The sequence below is a fragment of the Dasypus novemcinctus genome, chromosome 2 (genome assembly GCF_030445035.2).
Source record: "Dasypus novemcinctus isolate mDasNov1 chromosome 2, mDasNov1.1.hap2, whole genome shotgun sequence".
Taxonomy (NCBI): domain Eukaryota; kingdom Metazoa; phylum Chordata; class Mammalia; order Cingulata; family Dasypodidae; genus Dasypus; species Dasypus novemcinctus.
In genome coordinates this window covers 106,225,581-106,246,252 of record NC_080674.1, presented here as the reverse complement: position 1 = coordinate 106,246,252, position 20,672 = coordinate 106,225,581, and the positions used below count along the sequence as shown (strand labels likewise).

The 20,672-nt window shown below is 38.7% G+C and overlaps 1 protein-coding gene and 1 pseudogene across 7 annotated transcripts in view; both read left to right on the top strand.

The window, feature by feature from the left end:
- Window positions 1–20,672, top strand: part of SLCO6A1 (solute carrier organic anion transporter family member 6A1) — a 205,668-nt gene that overhangs the window by 85,897 nt on the left and 99,099 nt on the right. For all 7 annotated transcript variants that reach the window (XR_011646318.1, XR_009180713.2, XM_058276693.2 and 4 more), the window contains exon 7: window positions 1,619–1,763. Coding sequence is in view for 5 of the 7 variants with exons in the window: in XM_058276693.2 (XP_058132676.1) it covers window positions 1,619–1,763 (145 nt within the window). In the remaining 2 variants the exon portion in view is untranslated. The remainder of the gene's footprint in view (window positions 1–1,618; window positions 1,764–20,672) is intronic.
- Window positions 2,346–10,941, top strand: LOC139436863 (proteasome subunit alpha type-1 pseudogene; annotated as a pseudogene).

Here is a 20,672-nt window from a genome sequence, read left to right as displayed (position 1 = left end):
TACTCTGTATAGTGTAATAATAGTATAATAGGTAATAAGTAAAACATTGCTACACATCCTAGTAAGGCTTCTGAATAAGTTCAACAAATTAACTATAATACAGAATTTATATAACTTCATACTTTTTGTAGGTGGAAACTAAGGAGAATTCCAGAAGACTGTAAAATGTAGAGGGGAGCAGATGTAGCTCAATGGTCAAGCACCTGTTTCCCATGGACGAGGTCCAGGGTTCAATCCCTGGTTCCTCCCTAAAAAAAATGTATAGTAGAATCTTATGAATTGCAATCTTAGTGATTTTCCTTGAGTGTTGTTTTGTCTTTCAAAGAAAAATATTAGCAAAGAAAATTAATAAATAAGTAAATAAATGTAAAGGGAAGTTCTAGGTACCTCGCTAATGACCTATATATTTTTCCTAAATCTTTACAACAAATTACCTCTTATGGTTCAGTTTGTGTCAACTTAACTAGGTTACGGTGCCCAGTTGTTTGGTAAAGTAAGGAATGGCCTGATTGTTAACTGTGAGAGTATTCCATGCATTTAAATTGTTAGTTGATTGCATCTATAGCTGATTATATCTATAATAAACAAAGGAGTTTGTCTTCAGCAATGAGATAAGTCTCATCCAGTCTGATGAAGGCCTTAAAGGGAGATGTATTTCAGCAGTCAGAAGGAAACATTTCTATCTCTACTTCAGCCAGCCAGCTTCTAGGGAATGCATTGAAAACTTCCTTAGAGTTCTCAACTTGTGCCCTGTCCTACAGAATTCATTCTTGCCAATTCCCGTGTGGCCAATTCCTATAATAAATCTCATAATATTTATATATGGAAATATGTAGATTCTAGCACCCTGACTAATATACACTGCCATAACCACAAATAAAAACTACAGTGGTATGGAGAACAAATGACAAAAAGAATGGCTTAAATAATACATATCCATGATGGTGTTTGTTTACTGGTGAATTGTAAGATATCCATTTGAAAATTGTTATAAATATTTTTAGATTTTGTAGCAGTTTGATATGGTTATGAATTCGAAAAATAGATATTGGATTATGTTTGCAATCTGGTCTGCACCTGGGCATGATTAAGTTATGATTAGGGCTTGGATTGGGCCTCATCATTAGGGTGTGGCATGGCAAAGGATGAGTTGAGTGTTGTTGATATTGAAGTTTTGATATTTGAGTTTTATGCTGAAGCTTTAACCTGGAGCCCCAGAAAGTAAGCTCACAGGGGAAAGAGAAGCAAGCCTCAGGAAGAAGCAAGTCCTTGGGGGAGAGGAACCCTGAACCCAGAGAGAAGCAAGATCCTGGAAGGGAGGACCCAGGAAGCCTGAACCCTCACAACTGTCAGCAGCCATCTTGCTCCAACATGTGAAAATAGACTTTGGTGAAGGAAGTAACTTGTATTTTATAGCCTGATATCTGTAAGCTCCTACCCCAAATAAATACCCTTTATACCAACCAATTTCTGGTATTTTGCATCAGCACCCCTTTGGTTGACTAATACAGATTGGAAAAGAAAATTTTTTTATGGGCTGATTGTTAACATATGAGAGGTGTTTTTTATTGCTTTTCACCTAACAAAACAATTGATATATAATTTGTTTCTATTTCAGATTCTGATGAAGAATCCAGTGTTTATGTGTTTGGCCCTGTCCAGAGCTACAGAATCTTTACTTATTATTGGAGCTTCTGAATATTTGCCTGTATATATGGAAAATCAGTTTCTTTTAACACCCCAAGTGGCGACTACACTTGCAGGTAGAAATTTCTGCTTATTGTACTTACTTCAAAAACTTTGTATAAAGTTTATTTTTCCTATTTAAGAAATATTTTAAATAAAGCCACAACACCCTTTGCTCAAAGTGTAAATATCCTCCCCAATCATCAATATTTTTGAACATATATAGCCTTATAAGGACTAAATCCCTCCCTTATCCCATTTTTCTTCCCCCTTTACCAGAGGAAACCACTCATCTGAAGTGATCTTCTGTCTAGATGTTCTATCTATTGATGAGAGTGGTGCATTGAAGTCTCCAGCTCTTATTGTAGAAGTGTCTATTTCTCCAGTTTTTCTAAATGAGTGTTTTCCCATGCATGTTTGTATATCTTTACTGCTTTTGTGTCTATCCAAGTTCTAAAATTTGTGTGACATTTTGTATACACCTTACTTATTTTTTATCTAAAATTATGTTCTTCATATTTGTTATCTATATTTATTTAATGCATTTAACTGTGCTATGGGACTCTATCTTACGCATAAACCACTGTTTATTTATCTATTATCCTATTAGTGGTAATCAGTTGTCCTCCAATTTTTTTACTCTTCCAAGCAATGCAGAAAGGAAGAGGTTTGTCCATGTCTCCTTGTGCATATTTGCCAAAGTTGATATCGATTTAGACATTGAAGGGGGATTACTATTGTATTTGCCTTTAGTGTTACTACAAATAGCGAATGGGCTCTCCAAAAGAAGTTGAAAATAGAATTAAGTGCTGTAAGGTTCTAACATTTATGCTGAAAGGCCAAGGATGTATGCTGTAACTTTTATAGTAAAAGAGAAATTAATTTGGAAACCTTGATTAATTAAAAAAAAAGCAAAAGTTAACATGATGACAAACATCCCTTGAAAAATCCTCCTCAAAGATTTAGTGATTAAAATGACAAATTCCACTTGCTTTCAACTCTGGAGGATAGACAAGACTGGAGAATGACTCCATAAATGCTAAATCAAAGAAACAGTAAAACCTCACATAGGAGAAGTCCATTCCAGACTGATAAGTTTCCATTTCCCCTCCTCTTCACTTGGTCCCATGAAATTGGGTGCCACTCTCAGGCAGAATGGCCCTGGGACCCTTATGGAGAGACTGTAGTCCAAATCACAGCTGTGAGTTAGAACTCCATGAATATCCATGCACAGGGACCTAATTCCACAGAGACCCAGAGCCACTGAGGAGTTCTACCCTCAGTGGGATAAAGGAGAGAAAGCCCCCCATAGAAAGGCTGGTAAGAATTGTTGTGACCAAGCCAGTTTCAGTCAGCTGGACCACCTAAAGGCAACATAGACTTTTCTGAAGTGACCACCTTTATGGATTGATCCCATCTGGGTCCCTGGAGTGGGATACCCTAATAGGGAAGAAACTGGAAACAGGAAAGCCTCACAGAGAAAAAAAATGGGTTTTAAACTTAATTGCTGTAAGAAAAAGGATGGGTGACAGAAAGGAAAAGTGTAAGGAAAATGGGACAAAGAGTGAGGAAGACAAACATAAACAAATCATAGAAGCTGGAGAGAAGTGTGTGCACAAAAACAAACAGAACACATCAAGCTTCCAAGAGAAGGAACAGAAGAAAGTTAGCTCTCTTGTGGAGGTGAAACAACTACACAAAAAGCACAATCTTTAAAATTGTGCTGCTTAATGTGGAGGCAGTGGCACTGGAGGTTCTGAGGGCAGGGACAGGGAAAAACAGGTGTATTGTGGGGACATTTTCAGGACTTGGGAATTGTCCTGGATGACATTGCAAAGACAGATACAGGCTGTTATATATCTTACCATAACCTACAGAATTGGGTGGGAAAGAGTGTAAACTACAATGTAAACTTTAATCCATGCTTAGTGGCAGTGCTCCAAAATGTGTTCATCAATTGCAATGAATGTACCACACTAGTAAAGAATGTTGTTAATGTGAGAGTGTGGGGAGAGGGGTATATGGGAATCCCCTATATATTTTATGTGACATTTATGTAACTTAAGTATCTTAAAAAAAAAAAAAGTGTAATATGGTGGCATTTTGGGAACATTGGGATTGTCCTGAGTGACGTTGCAATCATGGATACAGGCAAATATATATCTTGTCATAACTTAGAAAAATGTGTGGGAGAGAGTTTAAACTATAATGTAAACTTAGTGGCAATGCTCCAATATGTGTTCTACAATTGTAACAAATGTACAACACTAATGAAGAATGTTGTTAATGTGGGAAAGTGTGGGAGGGGTAGGAAATGGGGCATATGGGAATCCATATGCATTTTTCATGTAATATTTTTGTAATCTAGGTATCTTTTAAATAATAAAAATTAAAGAAAAAAAATTATGCTGTATATCCAGCACAAGAATCAGATTGAGATTAGCTGGCAAAATCTGAACAGTTAAACACAGGTTAGTCTAAAGGTCTAGTATGAGTTATACCAAGCATCAGAGAAAACCCTTAACAGAAAGCCAATCAACAATAAAATCTACACAAAAGGCAAAACTGACCTACAATGTTAACCCTTCAAGAGACTATGATGCCTAGACATGAGCAAAAAATTACAAGCTATGCTAAGAAACAGGAAGATAGGTTCAGTCAAGGGAACCAGTTAAAACTTTAGAGGAGACTCAAAATATGGAGCAACTAATCAAAAATGTTCAAAGAAATCTCCTAAATCAATTCAAGGCGAGGAAGGAAAATACGCATAAAGAGATAAAGGATAGTAAGAAGACAATATGTGAGCATGAAAATGACTTTGAAAGTGTGAAAACAAATATAATAGATATTACATGGATGAAAGGCACAATAGTAGAAAATAAAACACACTAGAGGCATACAACAGCAGATTTGAACAGGCAGAAGAAAGAATCAGTGAGTTAGAAGACTGGACAATTGAAATCATACAATCAGAACAGAAAATTTTTTAGACAAAAATTTAGCAATATATCAGGTATTTGAGTGACAGCATAAAGCACACAAACATACATATCATGAGTGTCCCAGAAGGAGAAGAGAAGGAAAAAAAGGCAGAAAGAATATTTGAAAAAAGAATGGCAAAATCCTTCAACTCTTATGAAAGTCGTAAATTCACATGTTCAAGAAGCACAATGTACTCCAAACAGAATGAATCCTAATAGACTTACTCCGAGACACATACTAATCAGAATGTCAAATGTGAAAGATAAAGGCTTGTCAGCAACAATAGAAAGTAATTTGTACATACAGGAGGTCTTCAATAAGACTTAGTATCAATTTCTCATCAGAAGTCATGGAGGTAAGAAAGAAGTGGTGTGATATATTTCAGACACTAAAGAGAAAAACTGCCTGCCACAAATTCTTTATCTGGAGAAACTGTCCTTCAAGGGAGAGTGGATGCGGCTTAAGTGGTTGAGCTCCTGCCTTCCACATGGGAGGTCTGGGTTTTGTTCCTGGTGCCTCCTGAAAATACAAAAACAAAACAACAAGCAAAAAAAAAAAAAAAAAAAAAAAAAACTCAGGGAAGCCACTGTGGCTCAGTGACTGAGCACTGGCTTCCCACATATGTGATCCTTGGATGAATCCCTGTCCCCCAAAAAAGACAGTTCATTTAAAGTATTCACTGATAAGCAGAAACTGAGAGAGTTCATCAACAAGAGACCTGCACTATAAGAATTAATATAGGGAGCTCTGCAGGTTGAAAGGAAAACACAGGAGAGAGTTGCTTGGAGTATGTGAAAAATTGAAGATCATCAATAAGGGTAGTCAAAGGGGTAAATGCAAAACTCAATACTATTGTACACTTAATATACATATCCACTCTTTAATTCCAATAAGATTCAGAATATAATTGAATAAGAAAACATATTTATTGATAATGAATGTGCATAATATAAAGTGATAAAGTCAGACAAAAACAACATAAAGAGTGGAAATGGAGGGATACAGAAGCAGAGAACATGTATGCTATTGAAACTAAATTTGTTTGTTTTAAAACTGGTAGATTATTGATATAGGTTTTATAAGATAATTCCTAGGATCATCGCAAAGAAACTATTGATACAGAAACAAACAAAAAAGGATCAGTAAGATGCATCACAAAAGATCAACTATACAGAAAAAGAGGTTGCAATAAAGGAATAGAGAGACTAAAAAGAAATGACATATAAAAATGAAAGAATAAAATGGCTGAAGTATTGCCTTTAAAGTACTAATAATGAATGTTAATGGATTTAACACCCCAATCAAAAGGTACAGATTGGCAGAATGGATTTTTTAAAAAGCATGATCCATCTATAAGAGATTCACCTTAGACCCAAAAGCACAAAAAGGTTGAAGGAGAAGGATGAAAAAACAACTTCCATGCAAGAAATAACCAAATAAGAGCTGGCGTAGCTATACTAATATCAGAGAAAGTAGACTTTATGTCAAAAGCTGTTACAGAGAACAAAGGACACTATATATTAATAAAAGGAACAATTCACCAAGAAGAATAAGAATCATAAAGATTTATACACCAAACTAGAGTGCCCCAAAGTACATGAAGCAAACATAGCAATACTGAAGAGAGAAACAGACACCTCTACAGTAAGAGTTGGAGACTTCAATGCACCACACTCATCAATAGATAGAATATCTAGACAGAAGATCAATAAGGAAAATAGAAAACTTGGAAAATATGATAAATGAACCAGATGTAATAGACATATACAGAATATCACACTCCAAAAGAGCAGAATATACATTCTTTTCAATTGTACATGGTCATTCTCCAGGATAGATCACATGTTAGGTCCGAAAACAAGTCTCAATATATTTTGAAAGAGTGAAAGCATACCATCTATCTTCTCTAAACATAATGGAATGAAGGTGGAAAGCAATAACAGAGAACTGGAAAAACTACTGGTACAAATAAATTAATTTACACATGCAGTCAGTGGGTCAAAGTAGAAATTGCAGGGGAAATCAGTAAATATCTTGTGATGAATGAAAATAAGAAAACAGTGTAACAAAATTTGTGGGAGGATTTCAGGGAAGATGGCAGATTAGAAAGATACAGGACTCTTCTCTCTCAGAAAAATGCTACAGGACAGGCAGAATCAACCTGGAAAAAAATGTTCTAGGGTTTAGGACACCAGGGGGAGGCTGGATACTACCCAGAAGATGGAAAAACCATGAGTAGAAGCTGCTGCAGCAGCCAGTGACCTTCCCCCACCCAACAAGCAGAAAATTTTGAATTCTATGGCCTAGGGCCATCAGCTACAGACAGAGGGTGCCACAGAGATCCACCTTTTCAGAAAATGAGCGAGAAAGAGATGCAGCCTAAGGCTGATGAGCTTTTGGCCAAATAATTTGGTCTGCTATATTCTATAAGCCCTTCCAGGCTGGAGAACACCATAGTTTGCCCTGGGAGCCAGTACAGGACTACAGAGATCTGACCCTCTCAATCACCCTCCCTACTAACCAGGACTAGTTGATGAAGAAATAGAGGAGAGTGAAATTATTTCCTACCTGGGAAAATGGAGGAGGCTTCCAGCAAAGTTTGGAGAACAGCTTCTGAGAAAGTTTGAATTGTGAGGCTCTGAATAGCCTTCAGGAAGGATTGTCTGTCACTTTGTTTTGGTTGGTGTTGCAGCAAACACACTCCAACCAGGCTTTGAACTGAGAGGCCTGTTGAAGAGTGTCATATGCTGCAAGATCAAGGAAGTGTGAGTGTGAGGAAATTGAAAGTAAATAAGTAAGAGAAGCTTTTTCCAGGTTTTCCAGTCTCCCTTCCTAAGGCCCTTGAAAGCAGGTCTGCAACCCATTACTGGGTACAGGCCCCATATTTGGGCAACTAACAGAGACAATCCTAATGACCTAGAACAGATTGAACGAAGAATCAAAGAACAGCGGTAACACACAGTCTCCCACCACTAAAACCCTACAAAAGAGAGAAATTGAGCATCAGAGTAAACTCACTATCATTGTCACATGCCTAGACATCAGCAAAAAATTACAAGACATGCTAAGAGAATGGAAGAATTGGCTTAAGCAAAGGAATATATCAAAGCTCCAGATGACACACAGAATTTGAGACAACTAATCAATGAGATTCATACAAATTTCCAAAATCACAGTAATGAGTTTAAAGTATAATATGGCTAAAGACATTAAGGACATCAATAGGACACTGAGTGAGCCCAAAAGAATTTGAAAATCTGACTAGAAAATAACAGAGTTCACAGGAATGAAAGATGATTGGTGAGATCAAAAACACATTAGGCACTTTGATCCTCAGCTTTGCAGAAGGCCACAGCCAGTCCCCCACTGGAGCCATGTTTTTCAACCAGTGTGGCAATGATGTTACTGTTTGGAGCCCTCAGGGCAGATTTCATCAGATTGAATATGCAATGGAAGCTGTCAAGCAAGGTTCAGCCACAGCTGGTCTGAAATTGAAAACCCATGCAGTGTTGCTTGCATTGAAGAGGGCACAATCAGAGTTTGCAGTCCATCAAAAAGAGTCTCCATGTTGACAACCTTATCGGTATCTCAATTGCATGGCTTACTGCTGATGCTAGACTCTTATGTAATTTCATATCCCAGGAGTGTTTAAATTCCAGATTTGTATTTGACAGACCTTTACCTGTGTCTCATCTTGATCTCTAATTGGAATCAAGACCCAGATATCAACACAATGATATGGCTGAAGACCATATGGTGTGGGACTGGTCATTGCTGCTTATGATGATATGAGCTCTCACATTTTCCGAACCTGTCCGTTTGCTAACTATTTTGACTGCAGAGCTATGTCCATTGGAGCCTGTTCTCAATCAGCTCATACTTCTATGGAGAGACATATGTCTGAGTTTATGGAGTATAATCTTAATGAACTGGTTAAACATGGTCTATATGCCTTAAGAGAGACACTTCCTGCAGAGCACCAGCTAGCTACAAAGAATGGTATCATTGGAATTGTTGGTAAAGACGTAGAGTTTACAATTTATGATGATGATGTATCTCCATTCCTGGAAGGTCTTGAAGAAAGACTTCAGAGAAAGACACAGCCTGCTCAATCTTCTGATGAACCTGCAGAAATGACTGATGAAACAATGCAACATTGATAAACAAGACTATATGTGTATAATCAAATATGTAACAATGCAGGATCAGTACCTGAGTGACAATAATCTATACTTTGAACCAAAAGATGAAGAGTGGTGGAATGGTATGTTTTAGGAACCAGTCCAGAAGTGATTTTTTCCCAAGTAACCTAACTAAAACTGTATAATGGGGTGCTTTTTTCTTTGAGAGGGTCTGTATAATCATTTTGCTAGAAAATATAGTATTTGAACTACTGTTTTTTATATGAAGAATGTAGTGTCTATGTGGCTTTATATTCAACTGTGAAATAAAATTGTTTCACATGCAAAAAAACAAAAACAAACAAACCACAGAGGCATACACCACCAGACTCTAAATGATAGAAGAAAGAATAAGTGATACAGAAGGCAGAACAGCTGAAATTGAAGAGAGAAAAGAACATAGAGAGGAAAGAATGCAAAAAATGGAGGAGGGTCTGAGTTGAGTAATAACATGAAGTGCAACAGTGTATGTGTCATGGGAATTCCAAAAGGAGAGAAAAGGGGAAAAGGGCAGGGAGAGTATTTGAGGAAATAATGGCTGAAAATTTCCCAACTTTCATGAAAAAAATGAATTTACACATCTAAGAAGTGAGTGCACTCCAATCAGAATAAATGTGAATAGACATATACTATTCAGAATATCAAACGTTAATGATAAAAAGAAAATTTTGAGAGCAGCAACAGAGAAGCAAACCATCACATACAAGAGGTGCCCAGTAAGACTTACTGCATATTTCTCATTAGAAACTACAGGGGTAAGAAGACAGTGGTATGATATAATTCAGAATCTGAAACAGGAAAATTGCCAGCTGAGAATTCTTTATCTGGTGAAATTGTCCTTCAAACATGAAGGTGAGTTTAAAATATTCACAAATATACCAAAACCAAGAGCATTTGTAGAGAAGAACCTGCCTTTGCAGGAAATATTAAAGGGAGCCTTACAGCCTGAAAGAAAAAGAGAGGAGAGGAAGGCTTGGAGGAGAGTGTAGAAGGCAAGAATAGCTGAAAGAATAACCAAAAGAATAAAAAGATAAAAATAAGATATGGATGTGAACACTGAAAAATAAAATGGTAGAAATCATGCATTTTCAGTAATATCATTGAATGTGAATATATTAAACTCCTCAACCAAAAGGTATAGACTGGTAGAAAGGATTACAAAAACATGAGCCATCCATATGCTGCCTAAAAGAAACTCAACTTACCTTAGACCTAGGATACAAACTGGCTAAAATGAAACGTGAAATAAGATACTCTATGTAAACTGTAACCAATTGTAACCAAAAAAGAGCAAGGGTAGCTATAATAATATTGGACTAAAATTCTAAATGGAATTTCTAGAAAAATTAACACCAATCCTGCTTAAACTCTTCCAAAAATTTGAAGAGGAGAGAAAATTACCCAACACATTTTATGAAGCCAACATCACCCTAATACCAAAGCCAGATAAAGGCACTACAAGAAAAGATACTTACAGACCAATCTCTCTAGTAAACATGAATGCAAAAATTCTCAACAAAGTACTTGCAAATAGAATAAACAGTGTATCAAAAGAATTATACACCATGACCAAGTGGGATTTATTCCTGGTATGCAAGGGTAATTCAACACCAGAAAATTGATTGATGTAATACACAACATTAACAAATTGAAGGCAAATAAACCACATCAACTTCTCAATTGATGCAAAAAAGGCATTTGACAAAATTCAGCATCCTTTCTTGATAAAAACATTTGTAAGATAGAAATAGAAGGAAAATTCCTCAACATGATAAAGGACTTATATGAAAAATGTGCAGTCAACATCATACTCAATTGTGAAATGTTGAAACTCTTTTTCTAAGATCAGGAACAAGACAAGGGTACCAACTGTCACCACTATTCAATATTGTTCTAGGAGTTCTAGGAAGAGCAATTAGACAATAAAAAATAAGATGTTCAAATAGGAAAAGAGCAAATAAATTTCTCACTATTCGCAGATCACATGATCTTATATTTAGAAAATCCTGAAATTTCTACAACAAAGCTACTTGAGATAATAAACATGTTCAATGAAGTGGCAGGGTACAAGATGAACATGAAAAAAAAGTAATGTTTTTGGACACTAGTGTATTAGTCACCCAAAGGGGTGTTGATGCAAAGTACCAGAAATATGTTGGCTTTTATAAAGGGTGTTTATTTGGAGTAACAGCTTACAGTTACAAGGCCTTAAAGAGTCCAACTCAAGGTTACTTCCTTACCAAACTCTGTTGGCACATGTTGAAACAAGACAGCGGGCAATGTCTGCAAGGGTTCAGCCTTTCTCTTCCCTCTTATGGCTCCATGGATCCAGCTTTTTCTGATCTCAGCTGTAGGCTGGCATAGGGTCATCTCTCTTTCTGGGGCTAGTTTCTTTCTGGGTTCAGTTGCTCTGTTCTCTTCACAAGGTCAGCTCTAAACTATCAGGTAAATGGCTTATGTCTCTTCCTGGGGCCTCTGCTGTGTCTTTGAAGCTGTTTCTCTATTCCTCTGTGTATCTTTTCTGTATATCTACTTCAGTTAATGTCTGTTTATATAGCCCACCAAAGGGGCAGGGACTGTTAGACTCTACTGACTTGTTCGAATCAAAGCCTTAATCTTAACATAAATTAATCAAAGGTATCTCAGCTGAATCTAATACAATCAAAGAGTAGCATGCCAAGAGTAACAGACCAGTTTACAACATAATCAAGTATCTTTTTTGGGATACATAAATAATATCAAATACCTACCCTCTGAATTTTAAAAAATTGCAATATTAAAAAACAAACAAACAAATCTTCAATCAGTAACAATGTTATATACAAAATCATATCAACATCAGTTTAAAAAAAAAAACAGTTTGTCTTGGGGCAAATTCCCATCTGAATGTAGACTTGTGAAACAAAAGAATTTTTATGCTTCAGATATACAAAGGAACAAAGGATAAACATTTCTATCATCATAAGGAAAAATTGGGAGGGAAACATGAGTCACTGGTCCCCTACAGTTCCAAGAACTTGCAGAATCTTCATTAGAGTTTGAAGTCTGAGAGTCACTCTCAAGATGATGGTTTCTTCTCCTTGGGGCCTCATGGAGACCCAATCTTTCCACAGGCTTGCCCAATGGCCATTTTCTTTGTTCCACCCACATCAAGCACCTGGCTGGCAATCAAACTCCTGATGTCACCCTCCAAGAACTTTGGGGTGATGGCCACAATTTACCCAATCTCTGGGGAATAGTTTTAACCCCCTTAGTTCAGTGAGGTAGGACAATATTCTCCCTAATCTCTTGCGTACAGAACCCAACCATCTAAGCGCAATGAGTTGGTGACCTGTCCTTCCCTGATGCATGGGAGATATGCCCACCCCTCTCAGACTTATGATGTGTTGACCTCACTCTCCTCAACCATTGGGAAATTTGCTCCACCCTCTCTGTAGCATGGGGAGCAAAACTCTCCCTGAACAGTGGGATGGAACATCCAACCTCTTCAACTGCCAGGGAAAACTTACCCTTCCTATACATGTGGGTGGGGTTACTCTTTTGAACCAAGCACATCTTAATTTCAGACCTCAGATTCCAAAGTTTTCATCTTAAAGTAATTTTCTCTTCCATGTCTTCCCTTGATGTTCCTTTTAGTCCAGGCTTACCTCAACAAATGAATCACAAGTGAAGAGATTGAAATAGTCATCAAAAAAACTCCCAAAGATGAAAAGCCCAGGACTGGATTACTTCATAGGTGAATTTTACCAGTCATTCAAAGACTATCTAATACCTGTCTTGCTAAAGGTCTTCTAAAAATTTGAAAGAATGCTACCAAACTCATTTTATGAAGCTAACATCACCCTAATGCCAAAACCAGACAAAGACACTACAACAAAAGAAAATTACAGACCATATTTCTAATGAATATAGATGGAAAAATCATCAACAAAATACTTGCAAACAATACCCAAAAGTACATTAAAAGAATTATGCACCATGATCAAGTAGGTATTATCCCACTTATGCAAGGCTGGTTCAAAACAAGAATATCAATTCATGTAATAAAACGCAGTGATAAATTGAAAAAGAAAAATCACATAATCATCTCAATTGATACAGAAAAGGCAATAGACAAAATACAGCACCTTTCCTTAATGAAAACACTCCAAAAATTGGAATAGAAGGACGCTTTCTCAAAATGGTAAAGTGCATATATGAAAAACCTACAGCTTGCTTTGTAGTTAATGGTGAAAGACTAAAAGTTTTCCTGATGAGATCAGGAACAAGACAAGGATGCCCACTGTCACCACTGTTATTCAATACATGCTAGAGGTTCTAGCAAAAGCAAGTAGGCTAGATAAATAAATAAAAGGCACCCAAATAGGAGAGGAGAAAGTAAAATTTTCACTATTTGTTGATATGATCCTGTATCTAGAAAATCCTGAAAAATGCACAAAAAAGCTATTAGAACTCATAGACAAGTTTAGCACAGTGGTGGTGCATTAGTAAGGGTTCTCTAGGGAAACAATCAACAAGAGATACCTGTCAATAGTATATGATTTTATAAGAGTGTCTCACATGACCGTGGGGATGCACAACTCCAGGTTCTGCAGGCAGGCTGCAACCAGGAGCTCCAATGAAAGTGCAATGATGGTTCTTGACAAATTCTGGGAGACGGTGGCTGTCCAAAAACAAGCTGGGAAATTCTCACTCAAGGCTGGAATCACTTCGCCTTTTAAGGCATTTAACTGATTCTGTTAAGCATCACTCATTGCTGATGGCAATCTCCCTGATTGATGTAATCAGCTATCTATAATTTACCACTGTAGTAAAGTCAATGGTGACTAAATTCCATAAATGCCCTTGTATTGCAGTTAGCCCACTGCTTGCTTGACCAAAAACTGAGCAGAATTACCTGGCCAAGTTGATACATTAGCTTAGCCAACACAATCCACCCTTTGTCAACTTGGCAGCCATACACATTACCTTAAACCATACTTAGTCTCTAGGTAAAAACAATAACAAACATGCATATATATATATATATATATTTTTTCACCTAACAAAGTTCAACTCTCCTATATACAACTGGAAATGCATTAATTTCATACATAATGGGGTGCAAGTTCTTGGGTAATATTCACTTTTAAACTTGACATCCTGAAATATTATGACATGAAACTGATACAACTTGTTATATGATAAGGGAAAAGTTTGGGAGGAAGACAAATTTGTTTTGTGTACATATACAATCATCATCATAACAAAACAAGGAAGAAAGATCCTTTACCATTACAGACCTTATTTCTATAACTGATCATGTGGTCAAAGTTCATAATTATCACTACCTTCTTCCCCTATCCATTCCATGTTTCCATTACCCTCAGCAAGCACTAAGCACTTCAGCTGGCCATGGTTCTTTGCCTGGTGGGATGACCCAAACTTCCATTCCTGAAGATTCTGGGCCATTATTAATCCTACTAGAATTGGGTTGTTGCAATTTCCTGTTGACTTTAATTATAGGACCTGGCAGTACTAGGAGATGCCCTAGAGGATCTCCTGTATTCCAGGCAAACTCTTCTTTACCCCCATTATGTAAATGCAGTCCTATTTCCCATTGATAAAATCAATCACCCCACCCAGGACAGTAATTCCCTCCTTTGATTGTTGATTAAGAGATAAGAGAAGCCCAAAGTGGCCATGTGGCATTTTCAACTTCCAGTTCAATGGAATCATTGTGTGCCCTGGTGACAGAACTCCTCCTTTTGGGACTAAGATTTGTAGACCAGCAGAGTTTGATGATGCAGGGACAGCAAGTGAAAATTTCCCAGTGGCCCACTAGGGGTAATATTGAGTGGTGCCACTCCCATTTCCACCCCTTGAATCCTGGACCCATGGATCCTGGTTGTGGGAGAAACAGCACCATAGAGTAGACACTGATTTAGAGCATATGCAGCCTCCTGGAGAACATTACCCTGGCCCTGCAAAGTATTACCACCTTGTTGGCACCATAATTGAGTCTTCAGAAGGCCATTCCACCATTCTATCAATCCAGCTGCTTCAGGGTGATGGGGAACATGGTAAGACCAGTGAATTCTATGGGCATGTACACATTCTTGCACATCATTTGCTGTGAAATGGGTTCCTTGATTGGAAGCAATGCTGTTTTGAATGCCATGGCAGTAGATAAGACATTCGGTATGTCCACGGATGGTAGTTTTAGAAGAAGCACTGCATGCAGGAAATGCAAACCCATATCCAGAGTATGTGTCTATTCCAGTTAAAATAAATCATTGCCCCTTCCATGGTGGAAGTGGTCCAATGTAGTCAGCCTGCCACCAGGCAGCAGCCTGGTCACCTCAAGGAATGGTGCCTTATCTGGTCTGAGTGTGGGTCTCTGCTTCTGGCATATTGGGCACTTAGCAGTAGTTATAACCAAGTCAGCCGTGGTAAAGGGTACTCCATGTTGCTGAGTCCATGCATAACCTCCATCCCTACCTCCATGGCCACTTTGTTCATGAGCCCATTGGGCAATGACAGGAGTGGCTGGGGAAAGAAGCTGAGCATTAGCCACAGAGTGGGTCATCTTATCCAATTGATTATTAAAATCTTCCTCTGTTGAAGTCACCCTCTGGTGAGCAATCATGTGTGACACAAATATTTTCATGTTTTTTGCCCACACAAAAAGGTCTATCCACATACCTCTTCCCCAGACCTCTTTGTCACCAATTTTCCAGTCATGTTTCTTCCAATTCCCCAACTATCCAACCAAACCATTGGCATCAGTCCATGAGTCAGTGTACAGACACACCTCTGGCCATTTCTTCTTACAAGCAAAATGAACAGTGAGGTGCACTGCTCGAAGTTCTGCACACTGGGAGAATTTACCCTCACCACTGTCCTTCAGGGATGTTCCAGAAAAGGGTTGCAGTGCTGCAACTGTCCACCTTTGGGTGGTAGCTTCCTATTATGCAGAACCACCTATAAACCAGGCCTGAGTTTCCTCTTCCTCAGTCATCTGATTGCAAGAGACTCCCCAAGAGGCCAATGCTTTGGGCTGGGAAAGAGAAGGTAACATGGCAGGGGTTATGACCATGGGCATTTGGGCTACTTCATGTAACTTGTTGTACCTTCAGGACCTGCTGAAGCCCTATCTCATATATATCACTTCCTTTATTATGGAGTGCTATTGTGCATACAAACTTTATGGTTTAGTGGGTCAGACAACACTGAGCTCACGAATGTCAACTCAGGTCTCATGGTAACTTGTTGGTCCATGGTTAAACTTTCAGTCTCCACTAAGGCTCAGTAGCAGGCCAAAAGCTGTTTCTAAAAAGGGAGTAGTTATCTGCAGAGGATGGCAGGGCTTTCCTCCAAAATCCTAAGGGTCTGCATTGTGATTCTCCTATAGGGGCCTGCTAAAGACTCCACACAGCATCTCTATTTGCCACTGAAACTTCCAGCACCATTGGATCTGCTGGATCATATGGTCCAAGTTGTAGTGCAGCTTGCACAGCAGCGTAGTACTGATGCAGAGCCTTTCATTCTGGTTCCCAATTAAAACTAGCAACTCTTCTGGTTACTTGGTAAATAGGCTGGAGTAGCACATCCAAGTGAGGAATGTGTTGTCTCCAAAATCCAAAGAGACCAACTAAATGTTGGGCCTCTCTGTTGGTTGTAGGAGGGGCCAGATACAACAGTTTACCTTCACTTTAGAAGGGATATCTCAACATGCCTCACAACACTGGACACCTAGAAATTTCACTGAGGTGGAAGGTCCTGGTATTTTAGTTACATTTATCTCCCATCCTCTTTCAAGCAAATGCCTTACTAATAAGTCTAGAGTCTTTGCTACGTCTTGCTCACTAGGTCCTATCAACAGGATATCATCAAGATACTGGACCAGTGTGATGTCTTGTGGGAGGGAAGGATGATCAAAATTCCTGCAGAAAATATTATGACATAGGACTGGAGAGTTGATGTACCCCCGAGGCAGGGCAGTAAAGGTATACTGCTTGCCTTGCCAGCTGAAAACAGTTTCTGGTGGTCCTTACTAATAGCAACTGAGAAAAAAAGCATTCACCAAATTAACAGCTCCATATCAGGTACCAGGGGATGTGTTGATTTTCTCAAGCAATGATACCACCTCTAGGATAGCAGCTGCAATTGGAGTCACCACCTGGTTAAGTTTATGATAATCTACTGTCATCCTACATGACCCATCTGTTTTCTGAATAGGCCAAATAGAGTTGAATGGGAATGTCATAGGAATCACCACCCCTGCATTCTTCAAATCCTTTATGGTGGGATTAATTTATGCAATCCCTTCTGGAATCCAGTATTGCTTTTGGTTTACTATTTTGCCAGTCAGGGGCAGTTCTAGTGGCTTCCACTTGGCCTTTCCAATCATAATAGCCCTCACTCCACAAGTCAGGGACCCAATGTGGGGGTTCTGCCAGTTGCTGAGTATATCTATTCCAATTATGCATTCTGGATCTGGGGAAATAAACACAGAATGGTCCAGGGACCCACTGGACCAACTGTGAGATAGACCTGAGCTAAAACTCCATTAATCACCTGAACACCATAATCTCCTACTCTGGTGGACAACAGTGATGTTTTGGATCTCCTGGAGTTAATGTCACTTTTGAGTCAGTGCCTAAGTATCCCCCAAATTTCTGATCATTTCCTTTTCCCCAGTGCTCAGTTACTCTGGAAAAAGGCCATAGATCTCCTTGGGGAAAAGTGGGAGGAAGATTAACAGTATAAATTTTGGACAGTTTAACAGGATCCTTCCCCAATGAGAACTAGCCTTCTCCTTTTTTAAGGGGCTCTGGTTCTGTAAACTGTCTCAAGTCTGGGAATGATTAAGGGGGTCATAATTCTCTGCATCTGTAATTTTAGTTAGGGTTTTGTTCACTCAACATAGAACTCTTCTATTTATACAGATCTAGAAGAAATTTAGTAAACTGTCCATTTATTTAACTGCTGGTACCCCATGATGTATTAACCAACACCATAACTCTACAGGACTCAGTATTTTGAGTGCTTTTTTGAATCTGCCTTTCATTGCTGTAGCCATGCCCACCTTGACTTTGGTAATTAACTGCCGATACTAGACTTTACCAGACCGACATCTGATCATTCCCATAATGTTTAAGGATTCTAATTCCACCACAGCCATCTCTGCAGTAATATCTGGACTACAGAGAAGAGCAATCACAGAGCTCTTCAGATTTGCAAATTTATTCCTCACAGTCCTGGTTAAAGGTGTGTCCTCTGGACATTCCTGGGGTGGGTTGGCAGCTCTCAAATGCTGAAGCCATTCTAGTATTCCAATCTCTCTAAGCCTTTGAATTCCCTCTTCTACTGTATATCAGGGCAAATCAGGCATCTCCATCTCAGATATGCTAGGCCATCTGTTGGTCCATATTTTAGTCAGCCACCCAAGCAAACTGTTAGAGTCCTTTCTAACCCCCTGAGCTACAGCACTGACTGCAGAATTTCTACTTTGTGGGACCATATAAATAAATTCAGCCTGATCCAACTTTATATTCCTTCCACCATTATCTCATACTCTTAGTGTCCTTTCCCACACATATTCCCCTGATTTTCTGTCTAGAAAACTCATGCAGTTCTTTCTGAGTATACCTTACTTCTTCATGGATCACACTTGGTAGTTCACCTTTGGGAGCTTGTGATTTAGTCTAGTAATAGATCTCAAAGATAAGAGAGGTGATGGGGGTTGGTAAGGAGAATAATTAAAAATGCCTTGCAAGCTGTTGACCTCAGGGCATTCCCTTGACTTTTCTTCTGGTGAGACAGGATTAATTTCTTTAGGCAGGGGTTGGAAGGCATTTTCCTTAGGGCAGTCTGGAGGCTCCGGAATACATGCTGGAGCTTGGCTGGTATGTGCCTCAGGGCTTGGAGGAGGTCCAGACTCCTTGGGGCAGGCCAGAGTCTGGGCAGCAGGCTTCAGTTTGGCTGATACCCACCTTAGGGCTGAAAGTTGTTTCAGACTCCCTGGGGCAGGCCAGAGGCTGGATGATACAAGGTTGAAAATGTGTGGTCTGGACAGGGCAGGCCATGACAGGCTTATCTGGTAAAGGCTCAGCAGAAATCAGGGTTCTAGTGTCTCTACCAATATTATCATCATCCCATATGTCTCCATCCCAGTTCTCTGGATTCCACTCTTTTCCAATCTATACCTTCACTTTAACTGCAGAAACCCTGCAGGTTTGAGATTTTAGTTTCCTTCATAACTCTGCTACTTGTACAATGAGAATCAGAGTTTGGTTCTCAGATGTTTTAAGCCTGTGGCTGCAGGAGACAAAATTTTCTTTCAGCGCACACATAGAAACTTTATCATGTTCATGCAGTGTTCAAGTCTCAAATTTGAAGGCTTTAACTCATCTCTTCCTTTTATAACTGTATCCAGAGTATCTAGGAGAATCCAGCCAACATCATTATACAGTTTGACTCCACAAAGCTCTGTTAAGGTATTGAAAACACTCTCACCCAGATCCTTGCTTCTTATAAGCAAAGAAGTAGGGGAATCCAGTGATGATATTTTGTGTATCTTGATTGCCAACTCATGCCATGGACTGTTAGTAGCCTCTTTGTTACTGGAAAGGAATTCATCAATACCCTTGAATCCAATTAGAGTAGAGAGCCAATTGCAAAATTCCTGGAACCACCTCAAACACCCCATGTTTAAGACTGTTTCTCAAGAACCACTCCCAGTACCAAGCTGTATTAGTCAGGGTTCTCTAGGGAAAAAGAATCAACAAGAGATATTTGTCAATAGTATGTGATTTTATGAGTCTCTCACATGACCATGGGGACGCACAAGTCCAGGTTCTGCAGGCAGACTGCAATCAGTGGCCCCAATGAAAGTCCAATGAAGGTTCTTGACTAGTCTGGGGGATGGTGGCTGTCCAAAACAAGCTAGGAAATTCTCAAAGCTGGGATCACCTCCCCTTTTAAGGCACTCAATTGATTGGATAAAGCATCTCTCATTGCTGATGGCAATCTCCCTGACTGATGTAATTGTAATCAACTACCTATAATTTACCATTGCAGTATAGTTAATGGTGACTAAAGTCCATAAATGCCCTTGTATTACAGTTAGGCCAGTGCTTGTTTGACCAAACAACTGGGCACAATTACCTGGCCAAGCTGACACATTAGTTTAACCATCACAGAAGGGATACAAGATTAATATGAAAAATCAGTAGCATTTCAATACACTACTGATGTGCAATACAAGGAGGAAATCAGAAAAAAAAGTCCATATATAATAGCACCTAAAACAAGAAAATATTTAGGAATAACTTAACCAAGGACATAAAGGACGTGTATTCAGAAAACTACAAAACACTGCTAAAATAAACTGAAGAAAACTTAAATAAGTGGAAGGACATTCCATATTCATGTGTTGGAAGTCCAAATATCATTAAGATGTCAGTTCTACTCAGTCTGATTCACAGATTGAATGCAATCCCAATAAAATTTTCAAAAACCATTTTGCAGAAGTGGAAATACCAAGTATCAAATTTGCTTTGTAAGGTAAGTAGCCATGAATAGCCAAAAAGATATTAAAAGGGAATGAACTTGAAGGACACTCACTTCAGAACTTCAAAGAATATTACTTGGCTACAGTGGTAGAAACAACATGGTACTGGCATAAGGACAGACTGGCCAATGGAACCAGATCAAGAACTCAGAAACAGACCTTCACATCTATAGTCAAGTGATTTTTGACAAAGTTGTTTAGCCCACTGAGCTGGGCCAGAACAGTCTATTCAACAGATGATGCTGGGAGAACTGGATATCCTTAAC